General features: G+C 46.3%; 1 protein-coding gene across 1 annotated transcript in view; it reads left to right on the top strand.

The window, feature by feature from the left end:
- The first annotated feature begins 10712 nt into the window (after positions 1–10712).
- LOC144498745 (carnitine O-palmitoyltransferase 1, liver isoform-like) overlaps positions 10713–17054 on the top strand; it is a 45851-nt gene continuing 39509 nt past the window's right edge. The window contains exons 1-2 of the mRNA XM_078220362.1: positions 10713–10882; positions 16311–16471. Coding sequence (XP_078076488.1) covers positions 16331–16471 — 141 coding nt within the window. The 5' untranslated portion in view covers positions 10713–10882; positions 16311–16330. The remainder of the gene's footprint in view (positions 10883–16310; positions 16472–17054) is intronic.

Below are 17054 nucleotides of genomic sequence, written 5' to 3'. Positions count from 1 at the left end.
GAATCTGGATTAAGCTTTTAGCTCCATTCATTGGTGTTGTTTTTTTTTGTGCACGGTCTGTTTAAACCAGTTAACATGTTGAAGTGGAGGCTGGGAAATGTCATCCTGAAATTGTTGAGCATTAAAAACACCAAGACCTGAATCTACTGGGCAGTGGCAATGCTGGACAAATTGATTTTTTTCACTCATTCTTGGGACATGGGTGTCGCTGGCTGGTCAGCATATATTGCCCATCTCTAGTTGCCTTTGAGAAGATGGTGGTGAACTGTCTTCTTGAATCATTGCAGTCTACGTGGATTGACCGACAATGCCATTAGGGAGGGAATTTCAGGATTTTGACCCAGTGACAGTGAAGGAACCGTGATATATTTCCAAGTCAGGATGGTGATTGACTTGGAGGGGAATTAGCAGGTGATGGCTTTCCCATATACCTGCTACCCTTGTCCTTCTAGTTGGAAGTGTTTGTGGGTTTGAAAGGTGCTGTCCAAGGATCTTTAGTGAATTGCTGCAGTGCATCTTGTAGATAGTAGCAGCAGTGTGTACTGAGTGTCAGTGGTGGAGGGAGTGAATGCTTGTGGATGTGGTGCCAATCAAGCGGGCTGCTTTGTCCTGGATGGTGTCGAGCTTAAGTGTTGTTGGAGCTGTACCCATCCACGTAACTGGGGAGTATTCTATCACACTCCTGATTTGTGCCTTTATAGATGGTAGATAGACTTTGGGAAATCAGGAAGTGAGTTACTCTCTGCGGTATTCCTAGTCTTTGACCTGCTCTTGTGTTTGTGTGGTGAGTCCAGTTGAGTTTCTGGTCAATGGTAAGCCCAAGAATGTTGACAGTGGGTGATTCAGTGATGGTCACACCATTGAATGTCAAGGAGTGGTGGTTAGGATGTCACTTATTGGTGATAGTCATTGCCTGGCATTTGTGTGGCGCGAATGATACTTGTCAGCCCAGGTCTAGATATTATCCACATCTGGGCACAGTGATCTTCCTGATGAACTTCCACCCCAAATCTGCTGTAAATTACTTTCAGGGTCTTCTGATCCTGACTGTCGGGGATCTGCACCCTCTTCTCCCCAGGAATTCCCTCAGAGCAGAGTAGAGTTGGGGGAAGACAGGACAGGCCCTTTTTTTTATTAAAATAACTGCTGTATGATAAGCTTAAAGGTCCAATCTTTGGGTTTGTGAATAGATGGTTGAGGTGGGCTGTCGGATGGTCCTGAGGTTCGGAGGTAGTTGTGGGGAGCTTCAGGTTGTAGCTGGGGCCTCTGCGGGGTGAGTTAGCTCGGGTTGGGGGAAGGGTAATTGGGTGGTCTCAGGGATAGTCTGACCCATTCCAAGGAACTACAGGGCTGGTTGGATTTAGTCACGTGATCAGTTGTGTAGACATGTCAGGCGGGATTTTACAACCTGAATCGTGCGAGACAGGAAATTCCCGCCCGAAGTCGATGGACGTTTCCGTTGTTCATCCCTCGCCTGCTCCAATTCCGTGGCGGGCGGTAGAATTCATCATCATGTCATTCGCGAGCTTCACATCTAATCGTCCCAGCTCACCTACGTTTACAACCTCCTTTGCCGCAGCCGAATGGCACCTCTATTAAAGTCGGATTCTGGCGCTTAATCAGTTGGGGTGAGCAAGAAGGTAAGTATTTATGTTCAAACCCTCTGTGCTGCTCAGAGGGGGTTGTTTCATGGCGGACATGTTGCATTTCGGGACAGGAGGGGCCTGCGAGTGTGTGTGGGGCTTTTGTTGATCACTGAGTTCAACATCGGACTCTCAGCAAAGACCTGCGTCTGAGCACTGACCTCGGGTCTCAGGGATGCTTCTGGGTCCTAGTGCAGGCAGCAGCAAGCACAGTTGCAGGTAGGGGATGTGCTGGAACCTCTTTGAAGTGGTAGTGCTGCAGCCTCAGGACTTGTCAAGCAGCAGTGTCTGTGGTCACTCAAGTCATAGAGGTTTACAGCATGGAAACAGGCCCTTCAGCCCAACTTGTCCATGCCGCCCTTTTTTTTTAAACCCCTAAGCTAATCCCAATTGCCTGCATTTGGCCCATATCCCTCTTTACCCATCTTATCCATGTAACTATCTAAATGCTTTTTAAAAGACAAAATTGTACCCACCTCTACTACTGCCTCTGGCAGTTTGTTCCAGACACTCACCACCCTGTGTATGAAAAAATTGCCCCTTTGGCCACTTTTGTATCTCTCCCCTCTCACCTTAACCCTATGCCCTCTCGTTTTAGACTCCCCTACCTTTGGGAAAATATATTGACTATCTACCTTATCTATGCCCCTCATTATTTTATAGACCTCTAAGGTCACCCCTCCGCCTCCTACGCGCCAGAGAAAAAAGTCCCAGTCTATCCAGCCTCTCCTTATAACTCAAACCATCAAGTCCCGGTAGCATCCGAGTAAATCTCTTCTGCACTCTTTCTAGTTTAATAATATCCTTTCTATAATAGGATGACCAGAACTGCACACAGTATTCCAAGTGTGGCCTTACCAATGTCTTGTACAACTTCAAGACATTCCAACTCCCGTATTCGATGTTCTGACCAATGAAACCAAGCATGCTGAATGCCTTCTTCACCACCTATTCACCTGTGACTCCACTTTCAAGGAGCTATGAACATGTACCCCTAGATTTCATTGTTCTGTAACTCCCCCCAATGCCCTACCATTAACTGAGTAAGTCCTGCCCTGGTTCAATCTACCAAAATGCATCACCTCGCATTTGTCTAAATTAAACTCCATCTGCCATTCGTCAGCTCATTGGCCCAATTGATCAAGATCCCGTTGCAATCGGAGACAACTTTCTTCACTGTCCACTATGCCACCAATCTTGGTGTCATCTGCAAACTTACTAACCATGCCTCCTATATTCTCACCCAAATCATTAATATAAATGACAAATAACAGTGGACCCAGCACTGATCCCTGAGGCACACCGCTGGTCACAGGCCTACAGTTTGTCAGGGTAACTATGTTCCTGTTACAGGCAAATCTGAGACAAATTAGTCACAGGTGGGTGGTGAAATAACATTTATTGGTGCCAATAAAAGTGCCTTAATGCTCAGTGATAACATAAAAACATGAACAGGAGACATTAAAGTGCCTAACTATTCTTTCTACCTAGTGCTGCCTTTCACCCGTGCTATCTTACTGTCACTACAACTTCTTAACTTTACGTGGCCTCCCACGACGTCTGTGTCTCCCCAGGATGTACATCGGTGGTGGAGGTGACCAGCTGCCTGCCACGCCTCGTGGCCTGTGATGCCCTTGCTGATCGACCTTTGGAGGGCCTGGACCTTGAGAGCCCTGGCCAGCTTCCAGGTGTCTGGGATGTATCCATGACACCCTCTTCATCCTGCTGCTCCTGAGATGCCCCAGTGTCAGGAAAGGGGGGGGGAGTGAGAAGGTGTAGCTACCACTCCTGGGTGGAAGGCCCCAGCACGGGCTTGAGCCCCTCCTCCTCCTCTCGAGGTTCCTGTGGGCCCCTGGGCCACTCCATGGGACAGCGATGTTTCTGCAGTGAGCTCCAGAAGCTCCGGCGTCACCTTGCCCTGCCAATCCTGGAGGACCACCTGCGTTCTACCCATGGTGGTCAAGCCCTCTGCGATGGCTACCTGAGTCAGGGGCCACCTGCCAATGGCATCTGCAAGTGCCCTCTGAGATTCGGCCACACTCTGCAGCCTCTCGGCTATGACCCTCTGTGACTGGGCCACATTCTCAAGGGCTGCTGTCATAGCCCGCTCTGTCTCAGCGCTGTCCCGCTCTGTCTCCTGCAAGCTCTCGAGCCTCTCAGCCATGGGCTGCAGAATCTCAAGAAGCCTGTTGAGGCCCTCCGCTATGGCCTGTCGTGACTCAGCCACGGCCTCTGGGACTCTGCTATGGCCTGCTGTGACTTGGCCATCACTTGGAGCCTGCCAGTCATGGTGAGGATCTCCTGCCCCAGGCTTTCCACTGCGGATGCCATCCTTGGAGTATTGGTCTGGGAACCACACAAGACAGGCAATAGCTGATCCTCCTGAAAGTTTTGGGACTCCTCCCAACAGTCTCTCAGACGGTCCAGTGTGGCCGTCAACCCTTCCTGCATTCCCTGGTTCTGTTGCTGCATCTCCAGCAACCTGAGGGAGAAGTGATCGCAGAGGTCCAGCATGTAGCCTGGGGCCAGGTTAGTCTTCGCCTCCGACAGGCCCTCACGTGCCAGAGGCCTCAGATGTTCCCTCTCCACCTGATGTACATCAGCAGATGCGTTGTGCGCACCAGAGAGTGACCCAGATGGCAGCCTGCTGCGGGAGGGGGGGTGGGGGGGGGGGTGGTTTGGAACTGCGGGTGGGGAGGTGAGGGGAATCGGGGGTGGGGCAAGAGATTGAGGCAGGCCACCGGGGTGGGGGGGGGGGGGCGGCGCCATGGCTGGCCGAGACACCAGTAAGAGTTTTAACAACACCAGGTTGAAGTCCAACAGGTTTATTTGATAGCAAATGCCATTAGCTTTCGGAGCACTGCTCCTTCGTCAGATGGAGTGGATATCTGCTCTCAAACAGGGCACAGAGACACAAAATCAAGTTACGGAATACTGATTAGAATGCGAATCTCTACAGCCGACCTGGTGAAGATTTCACTCCAGGTGTGATTCTACTGACATACTGGGAAGCTTTTATCAAAATAAATTTTATTTAACAATACAGTTTAACTATAACAAATGTATTAGGTGAACTTTTAAGAATTGAAGAATACGTAAACAAGATAAGACAGAATTCTTAACTGTTAACCTCTCATTATTAGTTCCAATTCAAGCAATATTCCTCTTATAGACTTGAACCCCTGTTTAAAATTAGTCAGCAAAATGTAGTCTTACTTGCTTATACTTAACAGCTCTAGATCTTTCAGAACACTTCTGGACAGAGAAAGAGAGAGAGAGATACGCCTTGTTTCTTTCAGAACCAGGCAGTAACTGCTTATATTTTTTAAATGAAACAAACAGTATTTTTCCCTGCAAGATTAGCTCCCCCCATTAAGTACGCAATTCTGTCCTTGTCAATCAACCTAATCAAAACTCTGCTCTAAACCACAAGGGAACCCTAAGTAAACACAAATGCATTAGTTTAACTTAAAACAAACACTCTAAGTCTAAAATGAGTACTCATCCTGTGCTCCCAGCTATTTAATTTACAAGATTTCTTCGACAAATCAGCACCTTGCAAAACAGATCTGAATTCTAAACATGCCCCTTACAAGAAACATGGCATACATGTATTTCTTAAAGGCACAGTATTATCACAGTACTTTGCTTCTGTCACCACAAAGGAATACATGAATAATGTATTGGAAGTTTTGAGAAACATAAATTTTAGCAAGCAGCTGAAGAAAATCAGTCTTAGTAGAAAAATGTTTTGGGGAAATTAATGGGATTGAAGGTGGATAAGTCTCCAAGGTCTGAGAATCTTCATCCCAGAGTACTTAAGGAAGTGGCCCTGGAAATAGTAGATCCATTGGTGGTCATTTTCCAAAATTCTTTGCTAATGTAAGCGGCTATTCAAAAAAGGAGATGGAGAGAAAACAGGGAACTATAAACCAGTGTGCCTAATGCCGGTAGTAGGGAAGTTGCTACAGTCCCTTATCAAGAATTTCATAACTCAGCATTTGGAAAGCAGTGGTATAATCAGACTAAGTCAGCATGGATTTACGAAAGGGAAATCATGTTTGACAAATCAATTGGAATTCTTTGAAGATATAACTAGTTGACTAAGGAGAATAAGTGGATGAGGTTTATTTAGACTTTCCGAAGGCTTTCGACAAGGTCTCACAGAGCAGATTACTATGTAAAGTTCAAGCACACAGGATTGCGTGTAGTGTCTTGAGATGGATAGAAAACTGGTTATCAGACAGAAAACAAAGTGTTGGAATAAATGGGTCCTTTACCGATTGGCAGGCTGTGATTAGTGGGGTACCGCAGGGATCTGTGGTAGGACCCCAACTGTTCACATTATATATTAATGATTTGGACTACAGAACCAAATGTATTATCTCCAAATTTTCCAATGATACAAAGTTGGGTGGAAGGGTGAGTTGTGAGGAGGATGCAGAGATGCTGCAGTATGATTTTGACAGGCTAAGTGAGTGGGCATTTTTATGGCAGGTGCAGTATAATGTGGATATATGTGAGAATATCCACTCCGGTAGCACAAATAGGAAGGCAGATTATTATTTGAATGGGTGTAAATTGAGAGAGGTGGATACTCGGCGAGACCTTGGTGTCCTCATGCATCAGTCATTGTAAGTACGTGCGCAATTACAGCAGGCAGTAAAGGCAAATGGCATGTTGGCCTTCATAGCAAAAGGATTTGAGTATAGGAATAGTAATGTTTTACTGCAATACGGTCTTATGGTCTGGAATCATTCCCTCAAATATCCCTCTGTCTGGAATCATTCCCCCAAATAACCCTCTGTCTGAAATCACTCCTTCAAACCCACACCCCTGTGCAAGGCCCCTCGGGTATGTCCCAGACTGCGATTAGTTTGTTGAAAGTCCTCTCCCTCTGTCTGTGACAGGACCCTTGGATTAACTCCAGGTGGTGAATAGCCATCTCTTGTTGGTCTTCCCCTGCATCTAATAGGTCCTTTTGAAGACGTCACTATCATGACAGGCTCCTTAAAGATTGATAGCACCCCCCTCCTATTCTGTGATAGGTCTCTCAAAGGGACCCTCTGTATTGTGTCTGCCTATCTCAGGTTTTCTCGTTAAGATAGCTATGGAGAATGATAGATCTGGCCCAAAAGTTAAAATTCTAAATTGGGGCAAGGCCAATTTTGATGGTCAGGAACTTTCAAAAGTTAATTGGGGGAGTCTGTGGGAAGGCAAAGGGACGTCTGGTAAGTGGCATGCTTTCAAAAGTGTGTTAACCAGGGTTCAGGGTAAACACATTCCTCTTGGAATGAAGGGCAAGGCTGGCAGAAGTAGGGAACTCTGGATGACTTGGGATATTGAGGCCCTGGTCAAGAAGAAGAAAGAGGCACATGACATGCATAGGTAGCTGGGATCAAGTGAATCCCTTGAAGAGTATAGGGGATGTAAGAGTAAAGTTGAGAGAAATCGGGATGGCAAAAAGGGGACATGAGATTGCTTTGGCAGGTAAGGCAAAGGAGAACCCAAAGAGTTTCTACAAATGCATAAAGGGCAAAAGAGTAACTAGGGAGAGAGTAGGGCCTCTTAAGGATCAACAAGGTTACCCACAAGAGATGGGTGAGATCAGTATTTACTGTTGAGAAAAGCATGGATGTCAGGGAACTTAGGGAAATAAATAGGGATGTCTTGAGGAGTGTACATATAACAGAGAAGGAGGTGCTGGAAGTCTTAAAGCGCATCAAGGTAGATAAATCCCCAGGACCTGATGAAGTGTATCCCAGGACATTGTGGGAGGCGAGGGTGGAAATTGCGGGTCCCCTAGCCGAGATATTTGAATCATTGATAGTCACGGGTGAGGTGCCTGAAGATTGGAGAGTGGCAAATGTTGTGCCTTTGTTTAAAAAGGGCTGCAGGGAAAAGCCTGGGAACTACAGGCCAGTGAGCCTCACATCTGTGGTGGGTAAATTGTTGGAAGGTATTTTGAGAGACAGGATCTACAGGTATTTAGAGATGCAAGTACTGATTAGGGACAGTCAGCATGGCTTTGAGTGGAAAATCATGTCTCACAAAGTTAATTGAGTTTTTTGAAGGGGTAACCAAGAAGGTAGATGAGGGCAGTGCAGTTGATGTTGTCTACATGGACTTTAGCAAGGCCTTTGACAAGGTACCGCATGGTAGGTTGTTGCATAAGGTTAAATCTCACGGGATCCAGGGTGAGGTATCTAAATGGATACAAAATTGGCTTCTTGACAGAAGCCAGGGGGTGGTTGCGGAGAGTTGTTTTTCAAACTGGAGGCCTGTGACCAGAGGTGTGCCATGATGTGGAGATGCCGGCGTTGGACTAGGGTGAACACAGTAAGAAGTCTCACAACACCAGGTTAAAGCCCAACAGGTTTATTTGGTAGCAAATACCATAAGCTTTCGGAGCACTGCTCCTTCGTCAGATGGAGTGGAAATGTGCTCTCAAACAGTGCACAGAGACACAAAATCAAGTTACAGAATACTGATTAGAATGCGAATCCCTAAAGCCAGCCAGGTCTTAAAGGTACAGACAATGTGGGTGGAGGGAGCATTAAACACAGGTTAAAGAGATGTGTATTGTCTCCAGACAGAACAGCCAGTGAGATTCTGCAAGCCCAGGAGGCAAGCTGTGGGGGTTACTGATAATGTGACATAAATCCAACATCCCTGTTTAGGCCATCCTCATGTGTGCGGAACTTGGCTATCAGTTTCTGCTCAGCGACTCTGCGCTGTCATGTGTCGTGAAGGCCGCCTTGGAGAACGCTTACCTGAAGATCCAAGGCTGAATGCCCGTGACTGCTGAAGTGCTCCCCCACAGGAAGAGAACAGTCTTGCCTGGTGATTGTCGAGCGGTGTTCATTCATCCGTTGTCGTAGCGTCTGCATGGTTTCCCCAATGTACCATGCCTCGGGACATCCTTTCCTGCAGCGTATCAGGTAGACAATGTTGGCCGAGTTGCAAGAGTAGGTATCGTGTACCTGGTAGATGGTGTTCTCACTTGAGATGGTGGCATCAGTGTCGATGATCTGGCACGTCTTGCAGAGGTTGCTGTGGCAGGGTTATGTGGTGTCGTGGTCACTGTTCTCCTAAAAGCTGGGTAGTTTGCTGCGGACAATGGTCTGTTTGAGGTTGCGTGGTTGTTTGAAGGCAAGAAGTGGGGTTGTGGGGATGGCCTTGGCAAGATGTTCGTCTTCATCAATGACATGTTGAACGCTCCGGAGGAGATGCCGTAGCTTCTCCGCTCCGGGGAAGTACTGGACGACGAAGGGTACTCTGTCCACCGTGTCCCGTGTTCCTCTTCTGAGGAGGTCGGTGCGGTTTTTCACTGTGGCGCGTCGGAACTGTCGATCGATGAGTCGAGCGCCATATCCTGTTCTTATGAAGGCATCTTTCAGCGTCTGGAGGTGTCTGTTGCGATCCTCCTCATCCGAGCAGATCCTGTGTATTCGGAGGGCTCGTCCATAAGTGATGGCTTCTTTAACGTGTTTCAGGTGGAAGCTAGAGAAGTGGAGCATCATGAGGTTATCCGTGGGCTTGCGGTACAGTGAGGTGCTGAGGTGACCGTCCTTAATGGAGATGCGTGTGTCCAAGAATGCAACCGATTCCAGAGAGTAGTCCATGGTGTGTCTGATGGTGGGATGGAACTTGTTGATGTCGTCATATAGTTGTTTGCTCACCATGACTCCAAAGGAAGAAAATATCATCGATGTCTCTAGTGTATAGCATCGGTTGAAGGTCCTGTGCGGTGAAGAAGTCTTGTTCGAACCAGTGCATGAAGATGTTGGCATATTGAGGTGTGAATTTGGTCCCCATGGCTGTTCCGTGTGTCTGGATGAAGAACTGGTTGTTGAAGGTGAAGACATTGTGGTCCAGGATGAAGCGGATGAGTTGTAAAATTGCATCTGGAAACTGGCAGTTGACAGCATTGAGTACTGAGGCCGTTGCAGCAATGCCATCATCGTGGGGGATGCTGGTGTAGAGTGCCGAGACATCCATTGTGACGAGGAGTGCTCCTGGTTCAACTGCTCCATGTGTGCCGAGTTTCTGTAGGAAGTCTGTAGTGTCGCGACAAAAGCTGGGGGTTGTTTGTACAATGGGTTTCAAGATGCCCTCAACATAGCCGGAGAGGTTCTCGCACAGGGTTCCATTGCCTGAAACGATGGGACGGCCGGGTGTGTTTTCCTTGTGTATCTTTGGGAGACAGTAGAGATCTCCAACGCGTGGAGTACATGGGATGAGAGCACGGAGGGTGCTCTGAAGCTCCGGATCAAAGGTCTTGATCAGAGTGTTGAGTTGACGGGTGTGTCGTATGAGGAAAGGCTGAGGGGCTTGAGGTTCTTTTTGTTGGAGAGAAGAAGGTTCAGAGGTGACTTAATAGAGGCATACAAGATGATCAGAGGATTAGATAGGGTGGATAGTGAGAGCCTTTTTCCTCGGATGGTGATAGCTAGCACGAGGAGACATGGCTTTAAATTGAGGGGTGAGAGATATAGGACAGATGTTAGAGGTAGGTTCTTTACTCAGAGAGTAGTAAGGGTGTGGAATGCCCTGCCTGCAGCAGTAGTGGACTCATCAACATCAAGAGCATTCAAACGGTTATTGGATAAACATATGGATGATATTGGAATAATGTAGATTAGAGGGGCTTTAGATTGGTTCCACTGGTCGGCGCAACATCGAGGGCCGAAGGGCCTGTACTGCGCTGTAATGTTCTATGACAGTAAGAGTTCAAGCTTGTGGTTTTGTTGAGCTCAAACACAAGGATCTGAATATTTCCCACAGTGCGAGAAGGAAAAGTGTTGAAAAACTTTTCCTCCTCCCTCTGTGCCATGGATTGAATGACCATGAACGTTTGTTCATTTGCTCTTTGCCCGAATGTTATTGGCCCTCTTATGAGCAGGAAACAGAGATAATGATATGTGGTGGCTGCACGTGAGCTATTGGCTGCCTGGAGCGACCTTGTTATACGATCTGAACTTCCTCCATGTAAATAAGAGCTGCTGCTCGAATCTTCACTACCTGATTGGTAGGAAGTGACATAAAGTTGGGGTGAGTGAGTGTACAGGGAGATTGCAATGAAATATCCGAAAGACAGCAGACTTTGGAACCATTAACCTACAGGAAAGACAGTGTGAGCAGTGTATTAGAAGTTGGTGAGAGAGTGGAGTTTATTCTCCGAATTCCTGGACCAAGGCAGCTATTAATTTCAGGAGGACTCGAGGGCAGAAGGAAAGGTTAGATTTGAACTTGTTGAATTTATGATTTTCTGTGATTTGATTTTTTGACAACCTAATGAGAAAATAAAATCCTGAAAGCTGGTTCTGTTTGGCTGGGGTTGGTTCTTAAATTGGGCAGTGCATCCCACTGCAGAGGAGGTGCAACTGAACGAGGCAGTACTGGTCCCATCACCAAAACAATCAGAGCTTCTTTGTGTACTGAAACTTGTCAAGATGTTGTGTAAATTCACACTGCGGCAGAAGATGTATCAGCTTGATACTAGTGAAAGAGAGAGATTGGGGGTAAGGAGCTTGCCTGATATTGCTAAACAACTGAAATGACATTTTTCGAAGGTTCTAAATCCATCTGGGGTTAACAGTTTCTGGATTTTATTAAGCATTGATCATGTATTCTGTGGTTAACAGATTCTGTGGCACCTTGAGGAGTTCACCATATTGTCCTTTATGAATGTATTCAGATTAGCTGTCCCATTTATAAATTGTAACTTGCCTCTGTCCCTTTCTCCTTCACCTGATGGTTTTCAACGCCTGGTACGAAGAAACTGTCAAATCTAAATAAATGGCTGGATCATGCCCACAGCAGAGCAAAGTGTATACGTACTGAATGACTCTTGGGATCAGTGTGTTCTGCACCCATTTCATTTTGTTCCTTTTCCTGAACAAAACTACAGAACTAAATTTAATGCAAATGGTTTAATCATTCGGGACCATGTGATACCGGGGAGGTTAGATGCAGCTACTCTGAATATTCAATTCAGGTTCTGTGGGGAAATGGTCTACTTCACACACTGTCTACTTGTGTGGCTATCTTAACAGCAAAATACTGTGGATGCTGAAATCTGAAACAAAAACACAAAATGCTGGAAAATTTCAGCAGGCCTGACAGCATCTGACAAAGGGTCATCTAGATTCAAAACATTGGCTCTTTTCTCTCCCCACAGATGCTGTCAGACCTGCTGAGATTTTCCAGCATTTTGTGTGTTTGTGTGGCTATCTTGTTTATTCTCGGGGTCTAAGCAATATTGACATGGCTACAAATTTAGACTCTTAGAATCTCTACAGTGCAGAAGGAGGCCAATCGGCCCACCAAGTCTACAGTGACTCTGACAAAGCATCTTACCCAGGCGCCGCCACATCCCCTATCACTGTAATTACTTTGCTTAAACCCCCCCCCCCCCCCCAACCTACACCTCTTTGGACACCTAAGGGGCAATTTAGCATTTCCAATCCACCTAACCTGCACATCTTTGGACTGTAGGAGGAAACTGGACCACCCAGAGAAAACTCTCTCAGACACAGGGAGAATGTACAAACTCCACATGGACAGTCATCCAAGGCCAGAGTTGAACCCAGGTCCTGGAGCTGTGAGACAGCAGTGCTAACCACTGTGCTGCCCATATTTCTATTCCTTGTTACTCTGAGTGGGTGGTGAATGGTTGCCTTGAACGGTTGCAGTCATTGTGGTAATGACATTCCCATTGGAGAATCCCAGGATATTGAACTATTCAGAGTTGGAATAACTGTCCAGGCAGGATGGTGTGTGACTTGGACAGGAACTTAGTTAATTAAGGTTTCTGCTTTTGTTTATCTCAGTGGTAGAGGGTGCAAGAGAGAGAGATACTGTCAAAGTGACTCTGGTTGCTTCTTGCATTGTCTCCTGTATATGGTACATGCTGCAGTCACAGTGTACTGGTGAAGGAGAAGCTGTTGATTGAGTACGAACAAACTGCTCTGTTAAAGCTTCCTGAGGATGCAAACATTCTGGTAAATGGTGAGCATTCTCTCATGCTCTGAATATAACCCTTGGAGATAGAGGAAAAGGCTTTGAGGGGTCAAGTGGTGAACTATTTGTTGGAGTGTGTCTGATCTTTCTCTCATTCTGGTAATGTCTCGTTCAGCTTCTGGTCAATTGTGAACTGGTGGTTTTGATCAAGATGTTACTGTTGAATGCCAGTGGAGTTTTCTGGGCTTTCCCGTTTTTATGGCTCAATATTTACTGTACATGTTAGCCTGAGAGAGGGGGGTCTGGGGGCAGAGTCCTGGACAACATTGGGGTTGATGGGGAATCAATGTTACCATCCGCAGAATAACCAACTTTATCAAACAAGCCCAAATGAAGAAATTACCAACAAAATTTCACTTTATTGAACCAGTGCAAGTTAAATATAAATTACCAGGTAAATTTATATTGAAATATAAAGGGAAATTTTACTTTAAATAGTTGATGCTACAAAGATATGTCTTACACATCCAAATGCACCTGAATCGTTTCCCTCAGACATGTAGCACAATGGGTTCTTCCAAATTTCTCTCACTTGGCCTCTGGTATGTGGGATCATTCATTTTCCCACTCGCATTCACTGGAAGCCATATCCCTTCCTAGATTCCCAGAAGTTGTCGTCATCAAACCACATTGAACAGTGGTAGAACGGTTCTGGTAGAACTGAAGACCTATTTTCTGTATTACACACAGGCTTTCTGTCCTATTTAACTGTAATGTCTGCGCACACCTGGTGAAATCATAGAATCCCTACAGTACAGAAAGAAGCCATTCGGCCCATTGAGTCTGCACCGACCACAATCCTACCCAAGCCCTACCCCCATCCCTACATATTTACCCACTAATCCCTCTAACCTACACATCTCGGGACACTAAGGACAATTTTAGCATGGCCAATCAACCTAACCAGCACATCTTTGGACTGTGGGAGGAAACCGGAGCATCCAGAGGAAACCCACGTAGACACGAGGAGAAAGTGCAAACTCCACACAGACAGTGGCCCAAGCCGGGAATCGAACCCAGGTCCCTGGAGCTGTGAAGCAGCAGTGCTAACCACTGTGCTACCGTGCTGCCCTTGCGGTGACAATAATCTCTTTCTCAATGTCATCGACTTCAGAAAGCGTAGAGGAGAACCTGCCCCTGTCTACATCAACGGAGAAGTAGTAGAAAGGGTTAAGAGCTTCAAGTTTTTAGGTGTCCAGATCACCACCAACCTGTCCTGGTCCCCCCATGTTGACACTAGTTAAGAAAACCCCCCAATGCCTCTACTTTCTCAGGAGACTAAGGAAATTTGGCATGTCTGCTACAACACTCGCCAACGTTTACAGATGCACCATAGAAAGCGTTCTTTCTGGTTGTATCACAGCTTGGTATGGCTCCTGCTCTGCCCAAGAAACTTCAGTCGTGAATGTAGCCCAATCCATCACGCAAACCAGTCTCCCATCCATTGACTCTGTATGCACTTCCCGCTGCCTCAGCAAAGCAGCCAGCATAATTAAGGACCCCACGCACCCCGGACATTTTCTCTTCCACCTTCTTCCGTCAGGAAAAAGATACAAAAGTCTGAGGACACATACCAACCGACTCAGAGAACAGCTTCTTCCCTGCTGCCATCAGACTTTTGAATGGACCTACCTTGCATTAAGTTGATCTTTCTCTTCACCCTAGCTGTGACTGTAACATTACCTTCTGCACTCTCTCCTTTCCTTCTCTATGAACGGTATGCTTTGTATAGAACATAGAACAGTACAGCACAGAACAGGCCCTTCGGCCCACGATGTTGTGCCGAGCTTTATCTGAAACCAAGATCAAGCTATCCCACTCCCTATCATCCTGGTGTGCTCCATGTGCCTATCCAATAACCGCTTAAATGTTCCTAAAGTGTCTGACTCCACTATCACTGCAGGCAGTCCATTCCACACCCCAACCACTCTCTGCATAAAGAACCTACCTCTGATATCCTTCCTGTATCTCCCACCACGAACCCTATAGTTATGCCCCCTTGTAATAGTTCCATCCACCCGACGAAATAGTCTTTGAACGTTCACTCTATCTATCCCCTTCATCATTTTATGAACCTCTATTAAGTCTCCCCTCAGCCTCCTCCGCTCCAGAGAGAACAGCCCTAGCTCCCTCAACCTTTCCTCATGAGACCTACCCTCCAAACCAGGCAGCATCCTGGTAAATCTCCTCTGCACTCTTTCCAGCGCCTCCACATCCTTCTTATAGTGAGGTGACCAGAACTGCACACAATATTCCAAATGTGATCTCACCAAGGTCCTGTACAGTTGCAGCATAACCCCACGGCTCTTAAACTCCAACCCCCTGTTAATAAAAGCTAACACACTATAGGCCTTCTTCACAGCTCTATCCACTTGAGTGGCAACCTTTAGAGATCTGTGGATATGGACCCCAAGATCTCTCTGTTCCTCCACAGTCTTCAGAACCCTATGTATAGCACGCAAGAAGCAATACTTTTCATTGTATGCTAGTACATGTGACAATAATAAATCAAAACCTCCTTGTAAATGTGCCTTCTCTGATCTCCGTTCTGTTGCAGCTGTCTTTTGTGTCTGGCCACACAACTTTCATATCATAACTCCCTGTTCTTACTGTTTCCAGGTCAAAAGTCACCAGGTCACAAGTTTTAATATGAGTCAAGGAAAATACAATTGGTCTGTTTACAATTGATGCAACCTCTTAAAGGTCCTTTTCAAACATTTAAAAAAAATAATTATAGATTCCACAGACATTTTGAAGAAATTACAAATGCTCCTGACTCCTTCTGGGTCAAAGGTTGTCACAGTCAGGCACAATCAGTCAGATTGGATGGAGGCAGTTGGGGTCAGACATGGGGCTAATATTCTAAACAGCTTGAGAGGCTGTCAGACACCTGGGTGTTCTGGGAGTGAGCCTACGCTGTAGGACACTGTCAACTTAGAATAAATCACTGATTTTTTTAAAAAAAACTCTGATTTAAAACAGTCAAATGTTTGTGTTAAAGTGACAGAGTGAGAGGAAGTGTGAAGAGAGGAGGGAGTGCAGTGCTTTTCATGAACATGGTGGCGATGATGGTGAGTTATACATGTTATGTGAGTGGACAGCTGTTAATGGATTTTGCATAGTTGTCCAGTCCATAAGCAGATTTCATAAACCTCCATAAGCCACAATAGCAGTTTCTCACCAGGTTAAGTGAATACATTTGGAGACTGAGCAAAGTGAGACATGCTGTTTCAGCTCATTGTGCTTTGAAGTGACATTCAGTTGATTTTGTGGCGTTGCTGTTCTAGTTTCCATGTTGTAATGAATGACACCTAGGAATTTGATACAAGAAATGGCAGTACCCTGTGTTCTGCTGTGTTTCCGTATCTCCCTCTACTTGTGTAACTGGAGCAGGAACAGGTTCACATCACTCCTACCCATCTCCTCGCTCTGTCTTCTCTTCCCTCCATGGCAGCTCAGTCTCTTCTGTGTCCTACTCACTATCCCCTAACCCTCAATTTGTCTCTCCCCATTCCTACTTGTACCAAGCACCAGTGTGTGTGTTTACCTGAGGCGTGCCGGCTGATTGCTATTTATTGATTGACAATGGATCAGAGTTCATGGATTGCGCATCGAGACTGTTAACTCTGTGTTTCTCTTTAGGCCAGATTTAATCGCCGGAGATGGCAGAAGCCCACCAGGCCGTGGCCTTTCAGTTCACAGTCACCCCAGATGGGATCGATTTGCACTTGAGCCATGAAGCCCTGAAGCAAGTCTACCTGTCCGGCCTGCGTTCATGGAAGAAGAGAATCCGCCGGTACAGGGTGAGCTCCAGGGTACTCAGTATTCACAAGGGTTGCCTATGATGAGTCGGGTCCATTCCTGTGAGCTTCCAGTCACTGTGACCCAGATCAGAGCCATTGTTCACTGCCACCCGCCTGCTCCCCTAGGGATGCAAAAACCTTAATTAAAATATTCAGTGGCCCACAAAGCATACTCCTTGAATCTTTCCTCCTCCAGCCTTCACATAACCTCCAGTTTCAGAACTAGCACTTGAAGCTGTGACTGGATGATATTGGGTGAGAATGTTCCTCAGTGATGCAAGCAAGACAGAATAGAACCAAGCACGGGGAATATTTTGGGAAGGGAATTGGGACTGACAGGAGCTAATGATTCCGGTCTTTGCAAGGTCAGTTTGAAGATTCAGATAGAGAACACAACCTCCAGGGTGGTATTGTCAGGATAATGTCTCAAATGGATCTGGAATAGCATGTTGTGAGTGGGTTGCCATGGCAAGCTGCCATGAGGGTGTGAGTAATATGACGTTGATGTCTTGTTTGACTCAGCAAAACTCAGCTTGGAATTCAAAGATTTCAGCTCAAATCCCTTGGAGAAACTGAAGCATAC

The sequence above is a fragment of the Mustelus asterias genome, chromosome 9 (assembly GCF_964213995.1).
Source record: "Mustelus asterias chromosome 9, sMusAst1.hap1.1, whole genome shotgun sequence".
Lineage (NCBI taxonomy): Eukaryota > Metazoa > Chordata > Chondrichthyes > Carcharhiniformes > Triakidae > Mustelus > Mustelus asterias.
The sequence above is the reverse complement of the archived record's forward strand: the minus strand, read 5'-3'. Positions and strand labels throughout refer to the sequence as shown.